Below are 20,080 nucleotides of genomic sequence, written 5' to 3'. Positions count from 1 at the left end.
GGAGGTAGCGAGTATCACCTTCTACAGACAGCTAGCAGAAACTTCCCACTCATCGGCTCTCATGCTCATGGGGGATTCAACCATCCAGACATCTGCTAAGAGGGCAATCTGTCATTGTGCATGTGCTCTTGGTAGTTTCTAGACTATCAAATTTTGTAAGGCAGATGCCAGAGAGCCTGCTCAGGGGTAACTCTTCAGTTCATCTGCTGCTCACAAGTAGGGAAGAACTGTGGCCAGTTTGGTCGTAGAAGGCAGCCTGGATTGCAGTGACCGTAACATGATTGAGTTGTGGATCTGGAGGAGGGTTGGGAAGGTGAGCAGCAGAATTAGGATCCAGGACTTAAGGACTGCAAGCTGTCACTTATTCAGGAGATTGGTAGGTAGAATCCCTTGGATAACAACCATGAAGAAGAAAGGTGCCCAGGAGAGCTTGAAGATTTTTAAAGAAAACTTAATGACAACTCAGGAATGAACCATTCCACAGTGCAGGAAGATTTGGTGTTTCAGCAGGAGGCCTGCTTGGCCAAGCAGGGAACTTCTCGATGAACTAAAACACAAAAAGGGGGCATACAAAAGTGGAAATAAGGTCAGACAACAGGAGTGTAGAAGCGCTATTTGGTATGTAGGGACAAAATGCCTACCATCTGAGAAACTGCAGATCTTTAGTCCAGAAGGACCTCAGTAAACTTGAGGACTGGGCCAACAGAAACCTCAAAAAGTTTAAGAAGGAGAAGTATGAAGTTCTGCTACTGGGCTAAAGTGTTGCTGTGTGTCATTACAGGCTGGGGAGGGACTGGCTGAGTCGCAGCTTTGCTGAAGAGGCTGTGGGGTTACAGTGGATGTCTGGTTGAGTATGAGCCAACACCTCATAGCAAATAAGGTGAACCACAGACTGGGCTACATTAGGAGGAGTGTGGGCAATGGTAAAGGGAGGGTTCATCTCTAGAAAGCACTGGTGAGGCTCTGCCTGGAATGCGGTGTCCAGTTTCGGGTTCCCTAGTTCTAGGGGGATATTGAGAAACTGATGGAGTCCCCTTGAGGGCTACGAAAATTGTTAGGGGCCTAGAGAACCTGATGGTGAGGAGAAGATGAGGGATCTGGGCTTGTTAGGTTTGCAAGGAGAGGCCTAAGGGAGGAGAAATCTGTTGGCAACTTACAATTATAATTACAAAAATAGTAAGTCTAACTCTACTTGATAGTGGCAGATAATGTATCAAGAGGCAGTCATCACAAATTGGGGCTTGGGAGGCTCAGACTGGACAATAGGACAAACTTTTTTACTAGGAGAGTAGTGCAGCAGGGGAAGAGGTTGGCTAGAAAGACTGTGGAACATCGTCCTTGAAGTTTTTTGAGACTCCGTCAGCCATAGCCACAGCTCATCAGATCTCGTCTTGGTGGTAAGCTGATGTTGAGCAGGAAGTTGGAGATGATGACCAGTATTTCTAAAGTGTTTTGGTAGCTGACAAAATGGGCAGTTTAGCACTTCTCTGACATGGTAAGCATATTATTAAGAGATATTCTGAAATTTATATATCAAGTCTATGTGAGATCATCATGGTATTAAACATATTTAAAACTGACTTTTCACATTATAACACTTTTGTAATTGAGCATCATCAGACTCCCTACCTTCAGGGTATGCTATTGGCCCAAATGAAAAATAGCTCTCTGCTGAGAAATGATTATAAGCTTCCTACACGACTGGGTATCAGATAAGATTCCGCGTTCATGTTGTTGATCTTCCACTAACGCAGAAAAATGGAGGAAAAGGTTCACTTCCTGGAGTAAATACCAAGATTTTGCTTCAATGACGCTGTGGACTTTAATCAGTAAAGAGAATCATTAGCCTAAAGCAGACAATTGAAAAATCAAGCATTAGTTTCAGAACTGAAAATTAAAAAAATAGAAGGTCTAACAATAATGTTGAGTAGAAATTGAGTAATACACACATTTTATGTCTGAAGTAATTATTTTGGTTTCTTAGAGGGAAAGACTTACTTTCTTTTGCTCATAAAAAAAGGGTGGCTCAAGTGAAGTGGATTTTTTTTGCTTAGATAGGAGATGGTTATTGTTGTGTAAACATCCAACTATTTCAGTCAGCAGCAGCTGTCAGTCTGCAGTGTCCTGTCGGCAGCAGCTGAGCTTCACCTCATCTGCATGTGAAGGCCATGGTGGTCAAGGAGCAAAACTAGTGAGTGTGGGGAAGAGGTTTCTGTCCTCATACTCAGGTGTTTGGGAGGCTGCTAGTACCAATATAAGATGCATAATAGCTTACAGTGTTACTCAATGACTGTGTGTAATGCTGGCAGCCATGAAGATTGCCATTAAGAGCTGGTATGAAATGAGAGATACAAGTTGTGTAGATAGGGCTGCTTTTTTTTCTTCTGAATAATGTATTCAGAAAAGTTGAAAAAGAAAAAATAAATCCTGGAAAGTGTCACTTCTGTTTCTTCAAAATAAGTTGGCTCTTCAAGGATGAGGGCTGATGCTTTTCTGTGCCCTTATGGAAATGTGCTGGATAAATACCAGTTAAAAGCTTTTTTTTTTTTCTTTTTCTTTTTTTTTTTCTTTTCCTCCTTTCCTCCACATTAGAATGAAATTAAGATGTGGAAATATACATCTGAATATAATACAGATTTTGAACTTTCCTCTGGCAGGTGTGATCTTATCACACAGAAATTAATGTTAGCAGAGCTTAGCACCTTCACAGTTTTAATATGCTCTTGCTGTTACTGGCTTTTGAGACCAGATGGATGGTCTGTGTACAAGTGAATGTGTAATATACCAATACGACTGTTGAAGTGCGTTAATCTCACACATATTTAGGACTAAAGAGGCCAAAAGGCAATAATTTCGGCCACCTAAAGGCTCAACGTTCCTGAAGCTTCACTGTAGCGTCTTATAAAAACCCTGATAATACAAAGATTTACACGAGAATGGAACTGTTTCTGTTGTGCATTCAAAAAACTAAACACATGTATAGATCTGTGCAGGGTGCTTTTTTTCGGTGTAGGATTTCTTTACTTAAAAATAGCCATTTAAAATTTATTCATTTCCTTCTTTTTTCTTAATGTGTTATTTCACCAGAAAAATGGCAAGTAGAAAAAACTTTTTTCTGCTTCTTAAGTTCTTAAATTGTAGTTGAGATGCAGTCTGTTTTATCTTCAGATATGACCAGCATTGCTGTAAATAATTTAAACAGCAGTGGCTTTTTTTTCTCAACACATAGGAAAAAATATTAAGATTAGGAAATAGTCTTTTCTTGGGAGGGGGAGAGGAGAAGAGGGATAGTTGGTGTGATACTAGCTTTTAAATAGAAGACCGATCAAAGGTACCAAGCGCACAGTAAAGCTGCATCTTCAAGAAGCCTTGTTACTGAGATTATAACATAAAGCATCCACAATGGGTCAGAACAAAGGTCCATGAAGTCCTACTATTCTGTATTGGAGAACGGTGAGTAGGAGGCGCTGGGGGAGAATAAAAGCATAGGGTATTTGTGCGGGGGTGCCCTGCCAAAGTGCTTTCCCTGTCTCCGGCTGCTTCCTCTGCAGCTCAGGGGCTTGGAGCTGGAGGTGGTGCCTTTCTATTCAGTAGCCTTCAGTGGACTGAGTGGAAGAAATAGGCCTGCTCACCTGAAGAGCCCTTGTCAATTATTGTAAAAAGCAGATGTAGGCATTAATATTGTTTTCTGTCTAAAGAAGAGAGCTTATCAGGTTCAGTGCATTGCAGTTACTGACTAGCTGTGTGTGCATGTGCGAATTGCCATTTTGCCAGAGGTGCAATTCACACCTGTCTATTCCAGCTGCAGTAGAAAGAGCTCGTTGCATGTGTTGAGGCTGGTTTCATATCTCCTTGTTTCAGAGAGTCTCTTCAGGGTCCCGTTACTGGGTCACGATCCTTATGTGCTGCCAATTTCTGACCCGTATTGCATGGGCTCTTAAACAACCTGCTTTGTATGTTGTCCGCCCCCTGAATCAGATGTCCCCCTTACCTTTTGGATTCTGGCTTATTTCTTTTGTTTCAGCAGCCATCTCTGTGTACATCAGGCACAGCTTGTTATCCCACTGTTTCCCCCAAAGACTGTGGTACCTAAGATTACTGTTTTCTGTGTGGGAGATGAGAAACCAGGGGCACATCTTCACTGCTTGCCTAAGCACCCCTGATACAGGCTACAAAGTCTCCATCACAAAACCCTGTGTGTATAGCTTTTGTCTACAATAGTGTGGTAGTAGCTTCTGAGTGGAGTCAAATAATTTGGGATACAAGTTCTCAAATTTTGAGTCTTGCTGATATAACACCACCATTTTACCAAGCAGGCTGTTGTCAATTACTTGCCAGCTGGTGAAACATTGGAAAGAGCCTGTCCTGGATGACTCTGTTCAAAGAGTTTGGAAATGCGGTGGAAATGGAGTAACCAAACAAGAGATTTTAAACAAGTACAGAAGAAACAAATGAGACAAGAAAAGATAGCCCAGGTGGAAGTGTGTGATAAGATTAGTGGGCTAATCCCCCCTGTGCTCATTTAGCTAGAAAAATAGACTCTGCTGTCTTGGTTTATTGTTGCTTAAAGTTCTATTAAACACTGCTAATATTTTTCTTTTTGGACAGATGCAAGCTGGAGGCAACATTTGTCTCCAGGCAGCAACAAACCTGTTAAAAGCCGCATGCCCTGACTATATGCTAGGGATTTTGTGTGCTCAGCTCTCTCCGCATCTTGCATATAGTTCCTTCCCAGCACATTTTTCATGAAAGTTTGTAGGGTCCATTGATGGCTGGAATATTTGTGGAATTTTTGGGCATGATTAGACGTGTTGATCAAGGGTTAGCATGTTATGGACTGACAAAAATACCACCAGAAGAGATGCATTTTCCATTTTTCACTTAGACCAAACTCAGTCGTGGGGTTGGTTTTTGGGGGTTTTTTTTTGGCAGTACAGGAAATCAACTAAGGCTTTTCAGTACTGTGCCAATAAAGTAGGTACTTAAAATTCTCTCCTGTAGATGATGCCACCATTCCAATGTATCGAAAAAGTCTGACACCTTGTTGTTTCGGCATCTTGTCCCTACTGTGGTTTGGAAGACTGTGTATGCATGAAAGAGTATTTACAACTTGAGCTGACGTGATTTAAGCTGGGAGCTAGTTAGTCATATACTCTTGTCTCATTGCATGTTGGCTGGGGAATGGTGAGAAAACTGGCACTAGTTTCCGAAGGATATATCAGGCAACCTGCTCTTTTTAGACTGTTAAAATTCTTCCTAGCTGAGCTAATGAGAGAGGTGTCAACTGTTGCAGGAAGGAGTGGGCTCCTAGGATGTTTTCATCAACTTGGATGCATCTTGGTCAATCCTCTAGCTGTTCCCCAGTGAGAATGACTGGAGCTGCAGCAGAAGAAAGGGAAAGGGAGATGATGCTTAGGCAGTAAAATAGTTTCTCTTACTTTAAAAGTTAGAGAAGTAGGCAAAGTCCTGGGAGAGCCAAAGCCTAGATTTTACTCCCTGCAGTGGATGCGTCTGTTGTCCAGTGACTTAAATTTAAGATATATAACAGTTCGCAAAATGGGGACCAGGCCCCGTAAGCTATCATGGGACTTTCTTTTGGAGTGAGTTTGAATGCTTCAGGCTGAAGAGAGCGCAGTACTCTTAGGTGCATTTGAACTGCAAATTCAACTAGGGCCAGGAAATGAGCTAAAGCCCTAGACTGCTGCCTATCGTTAGTTTAGCCCCAGCTCTGTTTGGGACCATTCCGCTTCTTAGCTCCTGCACACATCTGCCAGGGAAGGGTGCTTAGCTTTAGCAGGGAGGGGGGGGGAACTGCTTGGTGCTGCTTGTCCTCAGGACCAAGAATGAACCCTTGGCCACCTTTTCTTTGGCAGTACTGCTGTTGCCTGTCTCCCACTTTCTGGCAAGCCATTGAAACACTGTATTGTTGCATAAAATGTGGGAACTACCACCAGCTTACCTTCTTCTGCCAGTATTTTAAGGAAAAAATGAGAGGCTGATTATTTGGACTTCAGGAGCAACATAAAGACTCATGTGCAGGCATGTATGTCAGGCTGTGAATCCCAGTCTTAGCATTGTTGTTAAGCCCTTAAATCTGGGAGGAAATCAGCTATAATCCTTTCTTCGCTGCTTCCTGTTTGTTGCTGTAGGTGATTCTCCTCTGACTGCTATAAAGCTAGTGCTAAATGTGTAATCTCTCCCATGGATTGTGTGAGTCATGTCAGAACCTGGGGATTCTCATTCCTGTGAGATGAATGCAAAACTAGAGTCACTGCTGACTGGAAGGAGAGCTGCTGTAAGTATGGGAGGAGTTTTAGTTGCCCCTGTTAAATTGGACAAGCTTCCTCTTCAGCATCTCCCTGTCTGCTTCCAGCATTGGTCTTCTGAACTCTTTGACTCCTCACACAGTGCTGGAGATTAGGCAACTGCAGACTGGGTCCTCTTGGATGGAGCAGGACAAGGTGCAGATCTACAGAGGGATTTTTAGAGTTGGATCTCATTTATGGGCTATGTACTTTCTGCATCTCATTTCTGAGAAAAGCACAAGAAACAGTTTCAAAACTTGGCCTCGATTCATGCAAAGGTAGTGTAATCAAAGTGCTGTGGCACAACTTGCAGCCCTGTGCAGCAGTCTTACTCCAGTAATACTCTCCGTCCTCATGCACGCACTGCAGTGCCTGTTGGGCAGCAAAGGTGGTGTTATCTTCAGCAACAATAATGGAAAAAACATCATTTTACTAGTCATCTTAGTTTCATGGTCTTAATACTTTTGAACTCATTTGCATGGCCCAGACGGTCTCTTGAAAAAAATAAACTTTTGAGTTCATTACCAGTCTGCAGTTCATTTTGTTTGGCTTCATGAATTTTGGGTGTTGTGCTGTTTTTCTGTGTGACCACCACCGCCTTGGTGCTCGCCCATTTCCTGGCTGTAAAGTAGATTTCACTTCTGATTTCCACGAGAAAAGTACACAGGGCATGCCCTGCAATTTAATTCAAGCCTGTGGTTGCAGAAAGACAGATAAGACAAGCGGGTCCTAGTGAGAGACCAGTAAATAAAATGGCCAAGTGCTTTAGTTTTGGTGAAATCCAGAGAAAAAAAATGCTTGAGACCTCTCAAACCTTGGAAAGGTGGCAGGTTCTGCAGCCATACAGTCAGAGGGTACAGGAAGGGCCCACTGATGTGAATATGTTGTTTTGTGCCTCCGACAGATACTGTTTCAGGCTGCTTGAACACTCAGGAAAATCATCACCCCTACAAGAGTTTCTCACTGCTAGTTCTGCAGACAAACAGGATAAAGATTTAATTTTGATAAATCAATGATGGTAGCTGGAATGGGGTTCTACAGTGAGCTTGTATTCCAGAGCTCCCAATGAAGTGAGGTATGGTTATAACAGCAACAAAAGAAAAAAGTCAAGGAATATTAATTAAATGTAAATTGTCCTGGTACCTGATCTACTGAAAAGCAGCAGAGCCTAATTAGTAAACTAATAGTTCTCAAACACATTACAGGCTGCTTTGCACACACAGCCAGACTTAATACAGCAGGCCTATGATATAAACTTTAATATAAAGACATTAAATGCTTTAAAAGTATCTGGGAACTAAACCACTTCTTTTATCTTTTTTAGGTGATACTGTCACTATTGGAGATGTGTCTTTTAAACTCAAAACACCGAAGAACCCAGAACTTGTTCCACAGAACTACAGTAAGAATCTGCTTTCCTTTCGAATGAGTTTCAAGGCTTTATTCAAAAAACTTCTACTCACTCAAGTCACCCCACTGACTTTACTGAAATTATCTAAGAAATATGTTTTGAAAAAGCATGCAATTTGGGGAAGGCTATCTTTGCTGAGTTCTCTACTGTATCTCTGGTTCAGCTGGTTATATAGGAATCCCTTAACTTTGAATTAACTTGTCCCATTGGTCAGTGGGACAGTAAAAGGGTCATTTGTGATTGTTTAAATATTTTGTTCAAAAGGGCTCTCATCCAGCAATTACTTCTGAAAATAATGTAGTAATCTCAAATGGTTTGCTTATAAAACTGTAGCAGTTTAAAATTATCATTCAGTTGCAGTATGATTATATGTCCTAGGAGTTTTCGGCTGTATGGCAGATGTATGGTGTTTTTTCTACTGTGATATTTAGTATTCCCAGATTGTCATGTTATTATCGTCAGCAAACATACAGATCTTTGCAATCCATCAAGTTAATGAGAAGTCAATTGCATAGTGATAAAAAATGCTATCAGATACTTACAAAAGACACAGCCAATTATGCACATTAACAATGGGCATACATGTACTTATTCACATTATGTTTTGATACCTTATTAAAAATGCCACATATTTGCAGCCATCCACATTTCCTCTTTGTTGAGGATACATGCTTCTTGTGCTTTTCCTTTTGTACCGTGGATCAGCAAGTGAATCATGTTTTCGTTGTGGCATTTCCTAGGGCAGTACAGGCCAACTATTTCCTGAGGATCCGAAATTATGAGTTGCCATTTGTTCAGTACTTTCACATGTAGGCTGCTGGATGTCTGAATTTAAATTACACGCACCACCACCACCCCCCCCCAACAACTGATTTTTCCACCCAGATAAATTTTCAGACCAAAACCAAGCACACATGGCATTCTAAAGGGATATATAAGTCTTATACTACTCTTAGACAGGGCCAAGCATTGAGAACGCCCAGTGACTGTCATTGCTGGGCTTGCAAAGTTCTACAGCTGGAAACTGAGTGTAGTAACTCACTTCAAGTGAATTTGATTTCCAGCATGTCTAAATTCATTCCATGACATTTTGAAGGAGACACCAAGAAAACTGCTGGGGGGCTGAGTTTTTTTATTTTTGTTTATTCTTTTAGAAGGATGGCATTGATAATATCAACAGTAGACCTGCCACTACACAGCTGGCAGGATGGCAGGTAACTGCTGGAAGAGAGATACCGAGGGCAAGAGGGACGTTACAGGTGTACAGGGAGCGCTACTGGTACAGTATCAGAAAGGGCAGGAGCTGCTGTGTGGTTTATATTGTTGTGTTCTTAGGCAATAGTACTTCAGGTCATCAGACAGGCTTTAGGTGGCCCTGCTTGAGCAGAAGAGTTGGACAAGATGACATCCAGGGGTCCCTTCCAAGCTTAACCGTTGTGTGTTTCTGTGATTCCTGACTTTGTAGTAACAGTGGGATAGCAGACCCGTGTTACTATTGACATGTTTAGATTACTGTTTCTTAACTCTACTCTGACGTGCAATATTTCTTCTGAAACGTTTGTCCTTTGAGAGGTGTAGCAGGAATATAGAATCATAGAACGGTTTGGGTTGGAAGGAACTTTTAAAGGTCATCTAGTCCAACTCCCCCTGCAATAAGCAGGGACATCTTCAACTCGATCAGGTCGCTCAGAGAGCAGCAATATAGAGAGGAAGATTTTGTTTGCTTTCAGTCCTTGACTAGAGTCAAGCCTGTGAGTAGTCTGGTGGGCCAGATCGCTGACCTGCATCTGGATCCTATAACCCTGTAGGCATCACACTGTGACGCTTTCCCACCAGGTGATCTAAGGTACCAAAGATGCCCAGTGCCATCTGTCAGCCCTTGCTGTTACGGGGTAGCCCATGAGGAAACGGTTTCTGTTTTGGACTGTAATGACAATTCCCACACTTCATGAGTTCTCTGGGAATGCGGCCAAACAGTTGAGAAATGCTGCTCTGCATTATTACTTTTTATAGCTTCTAAAATGATAGATGTTTGCTTTTCATCATTTATTTTGTATGCCTATTTTCTCATTTTTGTCATGAAGCAAGGACATCAGTTGTCTATGTCAACGACTAATGTGATCTGCTTCACTTCTTTACGTTTCTTGTAGAGTGTTTTGCTTTTTGGTTTTCTGTACTGTACAAAATGTGTTTATTTCGGAAAGTAAGAGAATTATGAAAACATTTGGTAGAATCAGAGATTTTTCTAGTTAACAATTATAGGAAGGAAAAAGTGGTTGAAAACTAATCTGATAGCAAAACATTATTAAACATGGAAGTGTACAGAATGATGGGATCCTAGCTAAAATCTGATACTGCAACTAAAAGTGAAATTTATTAGCACATATTAAGTGTATTATTAGTTGTATCTCTCTTTTTTTTCTTTTTTTTTTTTTTTTTCTTCAATAATCATGACTGAAAGGAGCCTCTGTCATGCTTGGGATACTGTTGTTCATCAGTATTCATGTACTTACAGTAGGATTACATAAGGTACAACATTTTACTTTTAAATCTAAATATTAAATTAGTTAAAATGAAGTAGGGTAGAATATTCATGTATTTATTAGCAGAAAATCCATTTCAAATACTTCAGTACAATTTCTTTGTATATTTAAATTGAGGAAATTTTTTTATCCCTTAGTGCTTAAGTTCTATGGTTAAGATACTGTGGAGAACAAAGATATATTCCTCTAGTGAAATTAAGTAGATTGTATTGGCTTCATGTCAATTATCTCCTCTTTGTGAGGCATTTAGAGAGTATGTGCATTACTTAAGATATTTTTTCTTGTTTTAACAGTACTTTTTGTTTTGCTGCATGAATGACTGCTGTAGATACAAGATCTCTTGGTGTGAAATAGATGAATGTAATTGCATATTTATACTTATCTATAAACTGAAATATTACATATTTTGAAATTTTATGATAGTAAATAATATTACATTTAAATGACCAAGATATTTACCTGATTTCTTTTAAACTAAGACTAGAAATAATTTGGTCATCCACTTAAGTGGGAAATATCCCTGAAAAGGTCTCAGACATTGTAATGTTTGCAGTGGAGTAAAAACTAAGAGGAGGGAATTGAAGCAGTTACAGTTCATTTACTAGTACTGCATATGATACTGTTTTCTAGCTCATCGTTTGTGTAGAATAGAATGTTTCTGCTTTTTTTTATTCTGCCAGATAAAAGCCATGTTAAAATGCAGTGATGTTGAAAGTGCCTATCTATAATTTACAGCAAATTTTAGGGATGTTACAACTTATTCTAAACTCAGCATCGTTATTCCAGGCTTAAAAATAGCCTTAAAAATCTGAAAAAAAATAGTATCGTGGAATGTAAATGTATTAAGTACCTACAAAACTTTAAATTTGTCATTTTGTCACATAATTGATACCAAAATATTTCATTCTTTGTGTTACCAGATTAAACTGATTTTTAACTCCTTTACTGAACCTTGTTACCTTTTGCAGAAATAGACAGGATAGGTACTGCTGGTTACCTTATGTTTTCATGTCTTTGCTTTTCAGGTTTTATGCTAGGTACCTAGCAAGTTCTGTATGAAGTACTCCATTTTGTGTGTTAATGTAAAATATTAATTTGTTTTGCTGTTGTTGGCAAATGGCTTTTTCTTGGAAGATGATAATTAAAGGTACATAAAATCTGAATTGTTCTTATTTTTCTTTTTATAAGTGACAAGTAAAAATGAGTCATACACAAGGGAATTTTGTTAATGGGATTTCTGTCATAACTGTGTCTGGCACATTCTAGAAAGAGGGCACTTATTTTTGCACTGCTTGTTCTTTTATCAGTAAAAATAAAACCTACATTTTTAAAATATCACCATGCCTGAAAAGCATGATTGTTTCTTTAATTATACTTTGGAGAAACTTTGTATGGCTTTCCATGATATTTTAGATCTAAAATGGAATTGTGAGAATGCACATGATTTTTTAATTTTATTTTATTTTATTTTTATGTTGAGTTCATGTCAGTGCACTGCTTTTGTTAGTGGTTTCTGGAAATTTTATGAAAATGACGATGTACCTGATATTTCATGTATTTATTAATCTTGGCAAAACAATTCCTAACATAGCTCTTCCAGGACACTTTGTTCAACGATGGCAAATCCTTGTTAAGGCAGGAAAAGGGATGTTCTTTTGCAATAGCATGTCGGCTTTGCTGCTCTGTGAAGGTGCAAGTGCATTTGGGGGTTTGGCTTGTAGTCATGTTACGTGCAACTGCATTGAACTGTGGAAGATTAATTTCAAACCATGTGTGGTTTTGTGCCAGGTCTCCCGAGTCTGAGCACCTTCCCCAGTGTGTGATCAAAAGTGACGTGCATGTATACAAGGGGTTAAGTGATAAATCCTGTTAGTTTTGTCAGTTGAGATATATGGAAGACCAATTGTTGTGAGGAATTTAAGCAGAAGGTTTGTGCCTGTAACAATGAAATACAAAAAAAGTAGCACTAAATGGATTTCTGTGCCTGAAAGGGAGTTGTTTTAATGTTGAGGAAATTGGGGTTATTTCTCTGTAGTAGGCTCAGTGGTGCCAACAGTTGCTGTTGTTCTTCACCTGAAAGATCCGCAATTGCCTTAACAGTAAGACACGTCTCTGTCCTTCTCCCAAAATAGTATGCACCATGTGCAGAAGCAGGGACAAGCGTGTGTGTTCAGTTATTGCTCAAAGTAAGTTCAGATCTGTGCTGGAATGTGTGTTCGTTCTTCTTTCTGTTAACTTTAAATCTGAGTGTCAGAGTGCAATGCGTTACAGAGACAGGTTGTATTGCAGCATGACTGTAATTTTGTGCTAACAAAGACTTTTGTCATTACATTTTTTCTTTCCTAGCCTAAGGAAAGATGTCTGTTGTCAGAAATGGTGATTATTTTAGCGGTTTGAGTTTTCATGTAGGCTTGCAACTGGTCTGCTACTTGGCTCTTACCACCTAATCCAAAATCTGAAATAGTGGGGGTTTTGTCAGTAGAGCTCTGAACGTTTTACACCATTATCCCTGTCTTGCCTATACTGAGAGCAAGGCGCAGGGAGACACAGGGACATGGAAACCTACAGCGGAGGTCTGAGTGGAGCTCAGGGAGTTGTCTGCGTTGTTCCTTGGGTCACAAAGCAGGGTCAGCTGAATCCGAACCGTTCCTGAGAGGTGTTTGTCCTCCTTGTTCTTAAAATCTGCTGGTGACGTAGATTCCAGAACCTCTTTGCACCCTTTACTCCAGTAATTAACCATTCTTTTGTGAAAAAAAGCTTTTTCTGATGCTTCATTTGGATGGTTTTGGACTTTTTTTTAGTTCCCTGGGACTTGTTCTGTCTAGCATAACCATGATGTACAGATAACTTTTTTCTTCACTGTGATTCTGTCTTGCATATTGGAAAACAGTTGTTATGATTTCCAGTCATTCATTTTTTAGACTGAGTTCCAGTTTCTTTTGATAATTCTTCTTGCTCTTTTCTAGAATCTCTTGAACTTTTTGGTGCTGGACTGAGCTGTTGCGCTCAAAAGCAGATACAGTATCTCCCTCCAGTTGGAGTTTGAGCTACAGATAAACTGCTCTGGCTATGTATTTCCCCTGCGAGTTGTACATGCAGCTAAGAATAGTTTCATTTATTCCATGTTTATATGTCACTAAGAGAAACTTAGTCTTCTGATTCCCATTCAGGGTTCCTTCCAGAAAGCTATTTGGGTTTACGTGATTCCTTTATATTCTCTTTTCATTTATACTCACGTGGAGAAACATGATTTACCTATGTAGATCTTAGAACTTCTTCTGAAGCAATCGACTCGGAGGAATTAACGATAAATGAGTTGAAGTAACTTTCCCCTTTCTAAGCCCCTGCAAAGACTTGCAACTTGTTTCCTTACCACCGCAAGAGCAAAAATTTTTGGAATGAAGACTGTTTCCGTGAAAAATTTATGAGGAAAAATAGTTATTCCAGTGAAAACTGTCTATGATGTAACCACGTTATGAGACTTTGAAAACTCTTTGGGCTCTGTGCATCAGCATAAAATTGGAAGAGCAGCAGTGTTTCCCTTGCGAAGGGCTGAATGAAAGCAGCTGAAAGCAGGGCGCATAGGAGTGCCTCCCTCTTCACCTTGGCCATGCTGCCTCCTTCACTGTGTCCCTGGGCAGCTCACGCTCTTCCTTCATCGTCCCTCAGCCTGAACAAGCTGTGAAATAAGCCTCAGCGAGCTCAGGGGGGTTTTTTAACATTTTCCCTTTTTGAAATGTGTTTATGTTTTTAGACAAAGGCCTCCTTCCTTGTCCCCTTCTTCCTCAAAACATATGTTATGGCAGCCGCCCCGGTGCTGGATGTACTGCAAACTGCTGTGGAAAGGACCCCCTTGGTAATCAGACGAGAGGGAGATCTTTTTCCCCTCGTGAACTTTTGCCTCTCCTGATAAAAGGAGCCGGTCTCAGACCCTGAACATGCACTGTAGCAAAGGTTCAGGGTATGCAGAGGTCTTTTTTTATTCTGTTGAAAATTATATTTATTGATCTTTTCTAAGTGCATGTTGGTTATTATGTGATTGACCATACTAGAGTCATACAGGGACACGAGCTCTAATGTATTTTGTACCACATCTGGAATAGATATTCTTGGGAATCAGTTCATTTAACTGTCTCTGAACAGTGGGAAGAGGTAGGTGTCTCCTTCATTTATGGGATTTCTTCTGTAGGAGGGACACAAGGACTTGCCAGCAGATACTGTCCGCTATCTCTAGTGAATCTTACGGCTTCAGTGAGCGTAGCATGTGCCAAGAATTCAAGTATGAGTGAACTGGAAAATTTCCGAGGCTAGCATAGCCATTTCAGTCTTGGTTTTATCAAAAGCTGATTTGTGGATCAAACAAGAGCAGCTGCTGCATTTGCTTCAAAAATCTATCTACAACATTTTCTTCTTTTCTTATTTGGGGATTTCTCCATTCAGCTTCAACTGCTCACTTTACAAAATGTTTGTGCAGATTCTGCTAGGTATTGTCCTACTTACCACGTATTACAAAGCAATAGAATGCAATTTCTTTCACTGGCCATCCTTGATACACAGGAATAGCAAATTGTAGCACCGACTACACTCCTGCATGTGCCAGATGGTGTCTTTGAGAATACACTGCAGAGGCTTCCTACGCACCATCCTGCAGATTAAGAGTATAGGGCCAGCTACTCAACTACTGCAAATCAGCAGAGTGCCACTAAACAGATTGTGCAAACCCAGTTTGCATTAGATGCTATCTGACTCATGGGATAATTAATAAAAATTGCTGTAATATATATGCTGATGCTTTTTTCAGCTAATTTGCCCTGTCTTCTAAATGTCATAGAAATGATTATATGGTGCTTGTAGTAAAGTTAATACACGGTACTTGAACAGGGAGGAATTTTTTCAAGTCATGTTAGAGAAAAAAAAGCTTTGCAACGCAGATACCATAGTACCAGTAGTCTAAATATATAGAAATAATATACAACATACTGTGTATGTGCATCTGAAGTTGCTTTTGGAAAGCATACTGTGCTTTGCAAACAGTTTATGCAGTATAGACTGCATGTACAAAGAACATTTTACATTCTTCTGATTTTAGAAGGATGTAACTGGGAAACTGAAGTAGGTTTAATATCTGGAGCGATGTACCAATATAATATGTTAGAATAGAAGGAACTGACAAGTGGAAGCTGCTGTCATGACAGTTCACCTTAGGGAATGCTTGCTTTGAATTGTTGGCATTATTTGTAACAGGCTTCCTTTCAGTGAGTTTGCAGATGGTCAGTGTGCTGACTTTGTGACTGCAAACATGTATTATAATTGATCCAGCTGTAGCCGTATATTAGGAGAATGATGTGAATGGTGAAGCAATGAAACCGTTTTCTAGGAAATGCATCAATAAGGAGTTATCTTTTGTGTTTTCTCAAAAAAAGCAAAGTTAGGAAATTATAGGAGACTTTTAAAAGTTGCATTTTTCATATTAATATTTCAGAGTAAATTTGGATTGTTTAAACACAGCGACAAGAATATATGCCCTTTAATTCCTTAAGGTTTGCAGGGGGATCTCATTCCTAAGATTTTAGATTTTTTGAATTCTGTACACTCATATTCTCTTTTACATAACAGTTTGTCTTGCAGATGCTGCCGAATGTTCTTAAATCCTGTTTCTGTTTATGGTACCGCTTTTAAGTCTGACCCAAGTTTTTTCCTGAGACCATCCTAAAAATAAAAAAAGATAGCTACACATATTAATGTGAATTACACCAGAGGCATTTGTTAGTCATGCTGTGTCAAAGCTGGTTTTGCCATGCTTCTAATGCATGACTTCTGACATGAAAGAATTCAGTGTTTCAGAAAGATTTCCAAGCTTATTTGTCCACTTTAAGTAAAGTAACTTTTTGGGGGGGGAAAGCTATTATAAAAATACACTACAGGCACATTGGCAAGTTCATACAGCAGGTAGAAGTAATAATGAATGTGCCTCGTGCCTCTCAGTGAGATCTCTGGCTTGCAATTTTAATAGTACCTTTAATATAACACTTTTTATTTGTGTGGTGCTTTCAAATTACCATACCTGTCCAGTAGCAAAGTTTGGACAAAGCAGTTCTTCTGGTGTGATGTATTAGTCTGTATTTCCCAGAAAGTATATGTAATAGGAACTTCCTTAATTTTCTTGAAAATCTCATAGAAAGGAACATGTTATTCTCTGTGAGGAATTTATTTGCATTCGGCCTGTTGTGTGTGGTACGTGTGATGTGCATTGCTTTTGGAAAACAGTATTGCAGCGAAGAAGAAGAAAATATTTTTACATTCATATGATCTTACCGTACCATATACGAAAGCTAATCCTGGGCATGCTAATGACAGTTGTTTAGAAAACAAACTGAAACAAAAAAGCAAACCTGAAATGTTTCTTTACAATTAATCTGATAATCCTAATGCATAGATTGCTCACCTATGTGTGTATGCTATTCCTGTTCATATTGGTGGTAAGGATACAGTAGATTTCTCTGGAAGCAGAGGTTTTCAAATGGTTTGTTTTCCTGAGTGCCAGACCAAAACATTCAGTTAAAATTTTTGATAAAGTTTTCCTTAGCCACCTTTATGCTTGAAAAATCTTCATTGAATCTCATACAGTCATTTAATACTGTTTCCTTGGTCTTACAAAAATGAATTTTAATTCTGGTATACAAAGATTCAACAGTGAACTGAAAGCCCTCAGAACTGAGGAGCACTATTGCTTGCCATCCTTAACTCTGCCCCGCATGTACTGCCTCCCCTGTCTCAGGAAAGCTGATGTAGAACCGAGGCTTGTTTCTTTAAATTTTGGCTTCTAATTACAACCAGGAATCACACTGAAAAAAGGTAAATAACCAAGTATTAATTTGAAGATTCCATTGCCTCTTGCTCCTCTCTTACTGTACTTCAGCATCCCAGATACCACCCTTGAGGCTCCAGCCTCAGACCTCATCATCGGTCTTGTCAGATTGTTCTGAAAGCAACCATATACATACATGCATACATAAATCTTCCTCCTGGCTTGCTTGTGTTCTCCTTCTCCTCCTGCACTAGCGCTTTTTGCTTGTGCCTGAGAAAGAGCCAGGCTTTGCTGGGGGGGTATGTAAAGGAGTATTCTGGGGATAGAGTGATGTACGGCAGTGGGAATGGTGCCCCTCCTTCAGTGTGCTCTTTCTACATAGTGCTTTCCAGTGCTGCCAGCATTTCCATATGTGTGATAAAGGTTTTAGTTTAATTATAATTAAGTTATTGCTTTTTAAAATAATAAGGGTATGGTATTCTTAATAGAAATAAGTGGATCTGCTTTGAGTTGTTTTTTATTACGCTTTTGGAAGCTGTGTGGTATTGATGTAGTGATATTGCAAGGTTTGCATTTCCTCGGTAATTTAATTCTGTGTTTTATTGTGTTAAAATGTAAACAGGAATGCAGTTGTCTTTTAAGAAAATAAGAAATTACATATGTCCCTGAACATTAATCTTAGTCGTGTGCAAGCACAGTATATATATTTTTTTTAAAGTTCATGATGCACAGAAGCATCGGGATATAGGCTGGATAAATATTTGCCAAATTATCAATAATGTATCTATATTATATTAACTGATGCTGAGAAACCCACTCAACATTGGGTAATAAAAAACAGTCTTTGCATTGATCAATTTAATGTGAATTGAGAATCAACTTTTTTTTTTTCTGTTTTTTGTTGGGGGTTTTTTTGAAGGATGAAGTTGGGCGGAGAAAAAGGCAATGGGTAAGACAGGTATATAAACTTCCATGTAAATTAAGTAATCTAATATAAACTGTGTGTGGAATTCCCTGCTTTTCAGCTATCTGGCTTTAGGGCAGCATATCTTTGTGTCTTTGTTTTGGAGATAAGAACAAAAAAATGTGTGAACGGCCAGGTATCTAACACTTTTCAAAATTAAATAACAGTTCTTATCTTTGTGTTTCAAAGTGACAGATTCTTTGGCCCAGTCTGTAGTCTACCATTTAAGATGGATAATGCAGAAAGATCTTCTTGGCCAAGATGTCTTTCTTATTGGTCCTCCTGGGCCTCTCCGGCGATCTATTGCCATGCAATATCTGGTGAGTATGTTGGTTTAAGTTCTTGGAGACATAGTCAGTAATGTCAGTTAGTCATTCCTCTACTAGCCAAATGGTAAAAGGTAGTCCTAGAAAATCTTACAGCAAGCTACTTAGGAGGTAAATAAGTTTTTCATAAATGTGCTTTCCAAAGTTCAGTTTTTGTTATGGACAAATAGAAAGTACAGACATTTTAATACATGTTTTTCTGCTTAAACTCAGGGGGGGAAGATTTGGAAAACTGTGTTGCCATATGCTATCACAAATGGAGAAACAGTTTGTTCTAGGCATTATGTATGTTAGAAGATTAAGATATCTGCCTACTGCTACAGACAACAGATCGTTTTTGCTTCATTATATTAAAAAAAGAAATGAAGGAGAAGATTTGGGAGAGGAGTGTTCTGAGAAACATTTGGGAACAGTTACCGTGAGTGATTAGAACGAGTAGATGTGTGCATGATCCTCTCTTGGAATGTGGGAATGACTTGCCTACGTCCATCTGCGTGAACCGCGGCAGCACCAAGTGCAAAATTTCCCCTTTAAATTGTCAGTGCCCTTACATGATCAGGAAGAGGGGTTGTCTGCCTGAAAAGGTGATGTGAGTAGGACTTTGTCTGCCATGAGCTCTATCTGGAATCTGGTTGGGCAGAAGGATCACAAATGGAAGTGTATAAACAGTTGTCACAAAGATCAGCCATTCCTTTAAAAATCAAAAGATACTAATTCAAAGACTAGCTCTTAGACATGAAGCACACAGGAGAAAGGTGCAAGATTTTGAACTTTGGGAAGGAGAGCAAAGATTTCTTAATTCAGCAAACTAGATATGCAACTTGATAGCTTGATGCATTCCTTAAAATAAATGGGAAGAGTTTGGTATAACCTAAAAAGAGGACTTGGGAAACACCTGATATCAAGGCACAAGACATGGAATGTGTCTTGTTATTTTTATCACTGTTTGTATGCACCTGAGCTACATTAGAAAGGCTGCAGCTTACTGTTTCAATACCATGCTAAAAAATTACGTGAAGGCTGGTCGTTGCATGTGAGCTGATAAATGCTGTGGGCCCTTTAATGAGGCTGTGTAAGCTTGGAAAACTGTTATCAGCTATTGCTGAAAGCTACTACTATGTGTTCATAAACAGGTCTAATTGTTGAAGAAAACTCTCCTGTATTTCACCTTCTGTTTTTTTCCTTTCATTATAAGAAATACAATTGTATCTACCTGCAGCATAAAGGAATTGGTGGCGTTGTAACCAATACGCACTTAAAAAGTGGAAAGGAAATAATTTTCATGGGTTTTTATATCTTTGCTTGATTTTTTCATACAACTATAGTTAAAAGCTGCCTCTTAAGAGAGATCTGTTAAATATATCATACTTTTAATTGAGGGTAAGGGCTAAGAGCATTTCAGCATGAATCTGTTTCCTAGTAGAACACATGATAACTCAGATATGGAAGTAGTAAGAACATGAGGGACTTTTTTTTCCTTTAACATAGAAAATTGTCTATATATCTCATACTGAATCAAAATAAACAAACCAATAACCTAAGGGTTCTGATTTTTTGAATAGTCTATAATTTTACAGATGCAGACTGCATCTTATGACATTAAAGGGAGAGAGGATAAGAACAATATAGTTCATCAGTGTACTGGCAAAGCCTGTGCAGGTAATAATCACAACTGTGTCACAGTATAAGTGTTACTGAACAGTGAGAGTTGAAGCTTTTCGAT

General features: G+C 39.3%; 1 protein-coding gene across 3 annotated transcripts in view; it reads left to right on the top strand.

Moving 5' to 3' along the window:
- VWA8 (von Willebrand factor A domain containing 8) overlaps nucleotides 1-20,080 on the top strand; it is a 191,631-nt gene that overhangs the window by 4,119 nt on the left and 167,432 nt on the right. For 2 of the 3 annotated variants that reach the window (XM_069802635.1, XM_069802636.1), the window contains exons 2-3: nucleotides 7,630-7,707; nucleotides 18,221-18,351. In XM_069802635.1, coding sequence (XP_069658736.1) covers nucleotides 7,630-7,707; nucleotides 18,221-18,351 — 209 coding nt within the window. Of the gene's footprint in view, nucleotides 1-7,629; nucleotides 7,708-11,284; nucleotides 11,407-18,220; nucleotides 18,352-20,080 lie in introns of those variants that run through there. The other variant, XM_069802637.1, reaches the window with a different exon arrangement.

The sequence above is a fragment of the Haliaeetus albicilla genome, chromosome 15 (genome assembly GCF_947461875.1).
Source record: "Haliaeetus albicilla chromosome 15, bHalAlb1.1, whole genome shotgun sequence".
Taxonomy (NCBI): Eukaryota; Metazoa; Chordata; class Aves; order Accipitriformes; family Accipitridae; genus Haliaeetus; species Haliaeetus albicilla.
The sequence above is the reverse complement of the archived record's forward strand: the minus strand, read 5'-3'. Positions and strand labels throughout refer to the sequence as shown.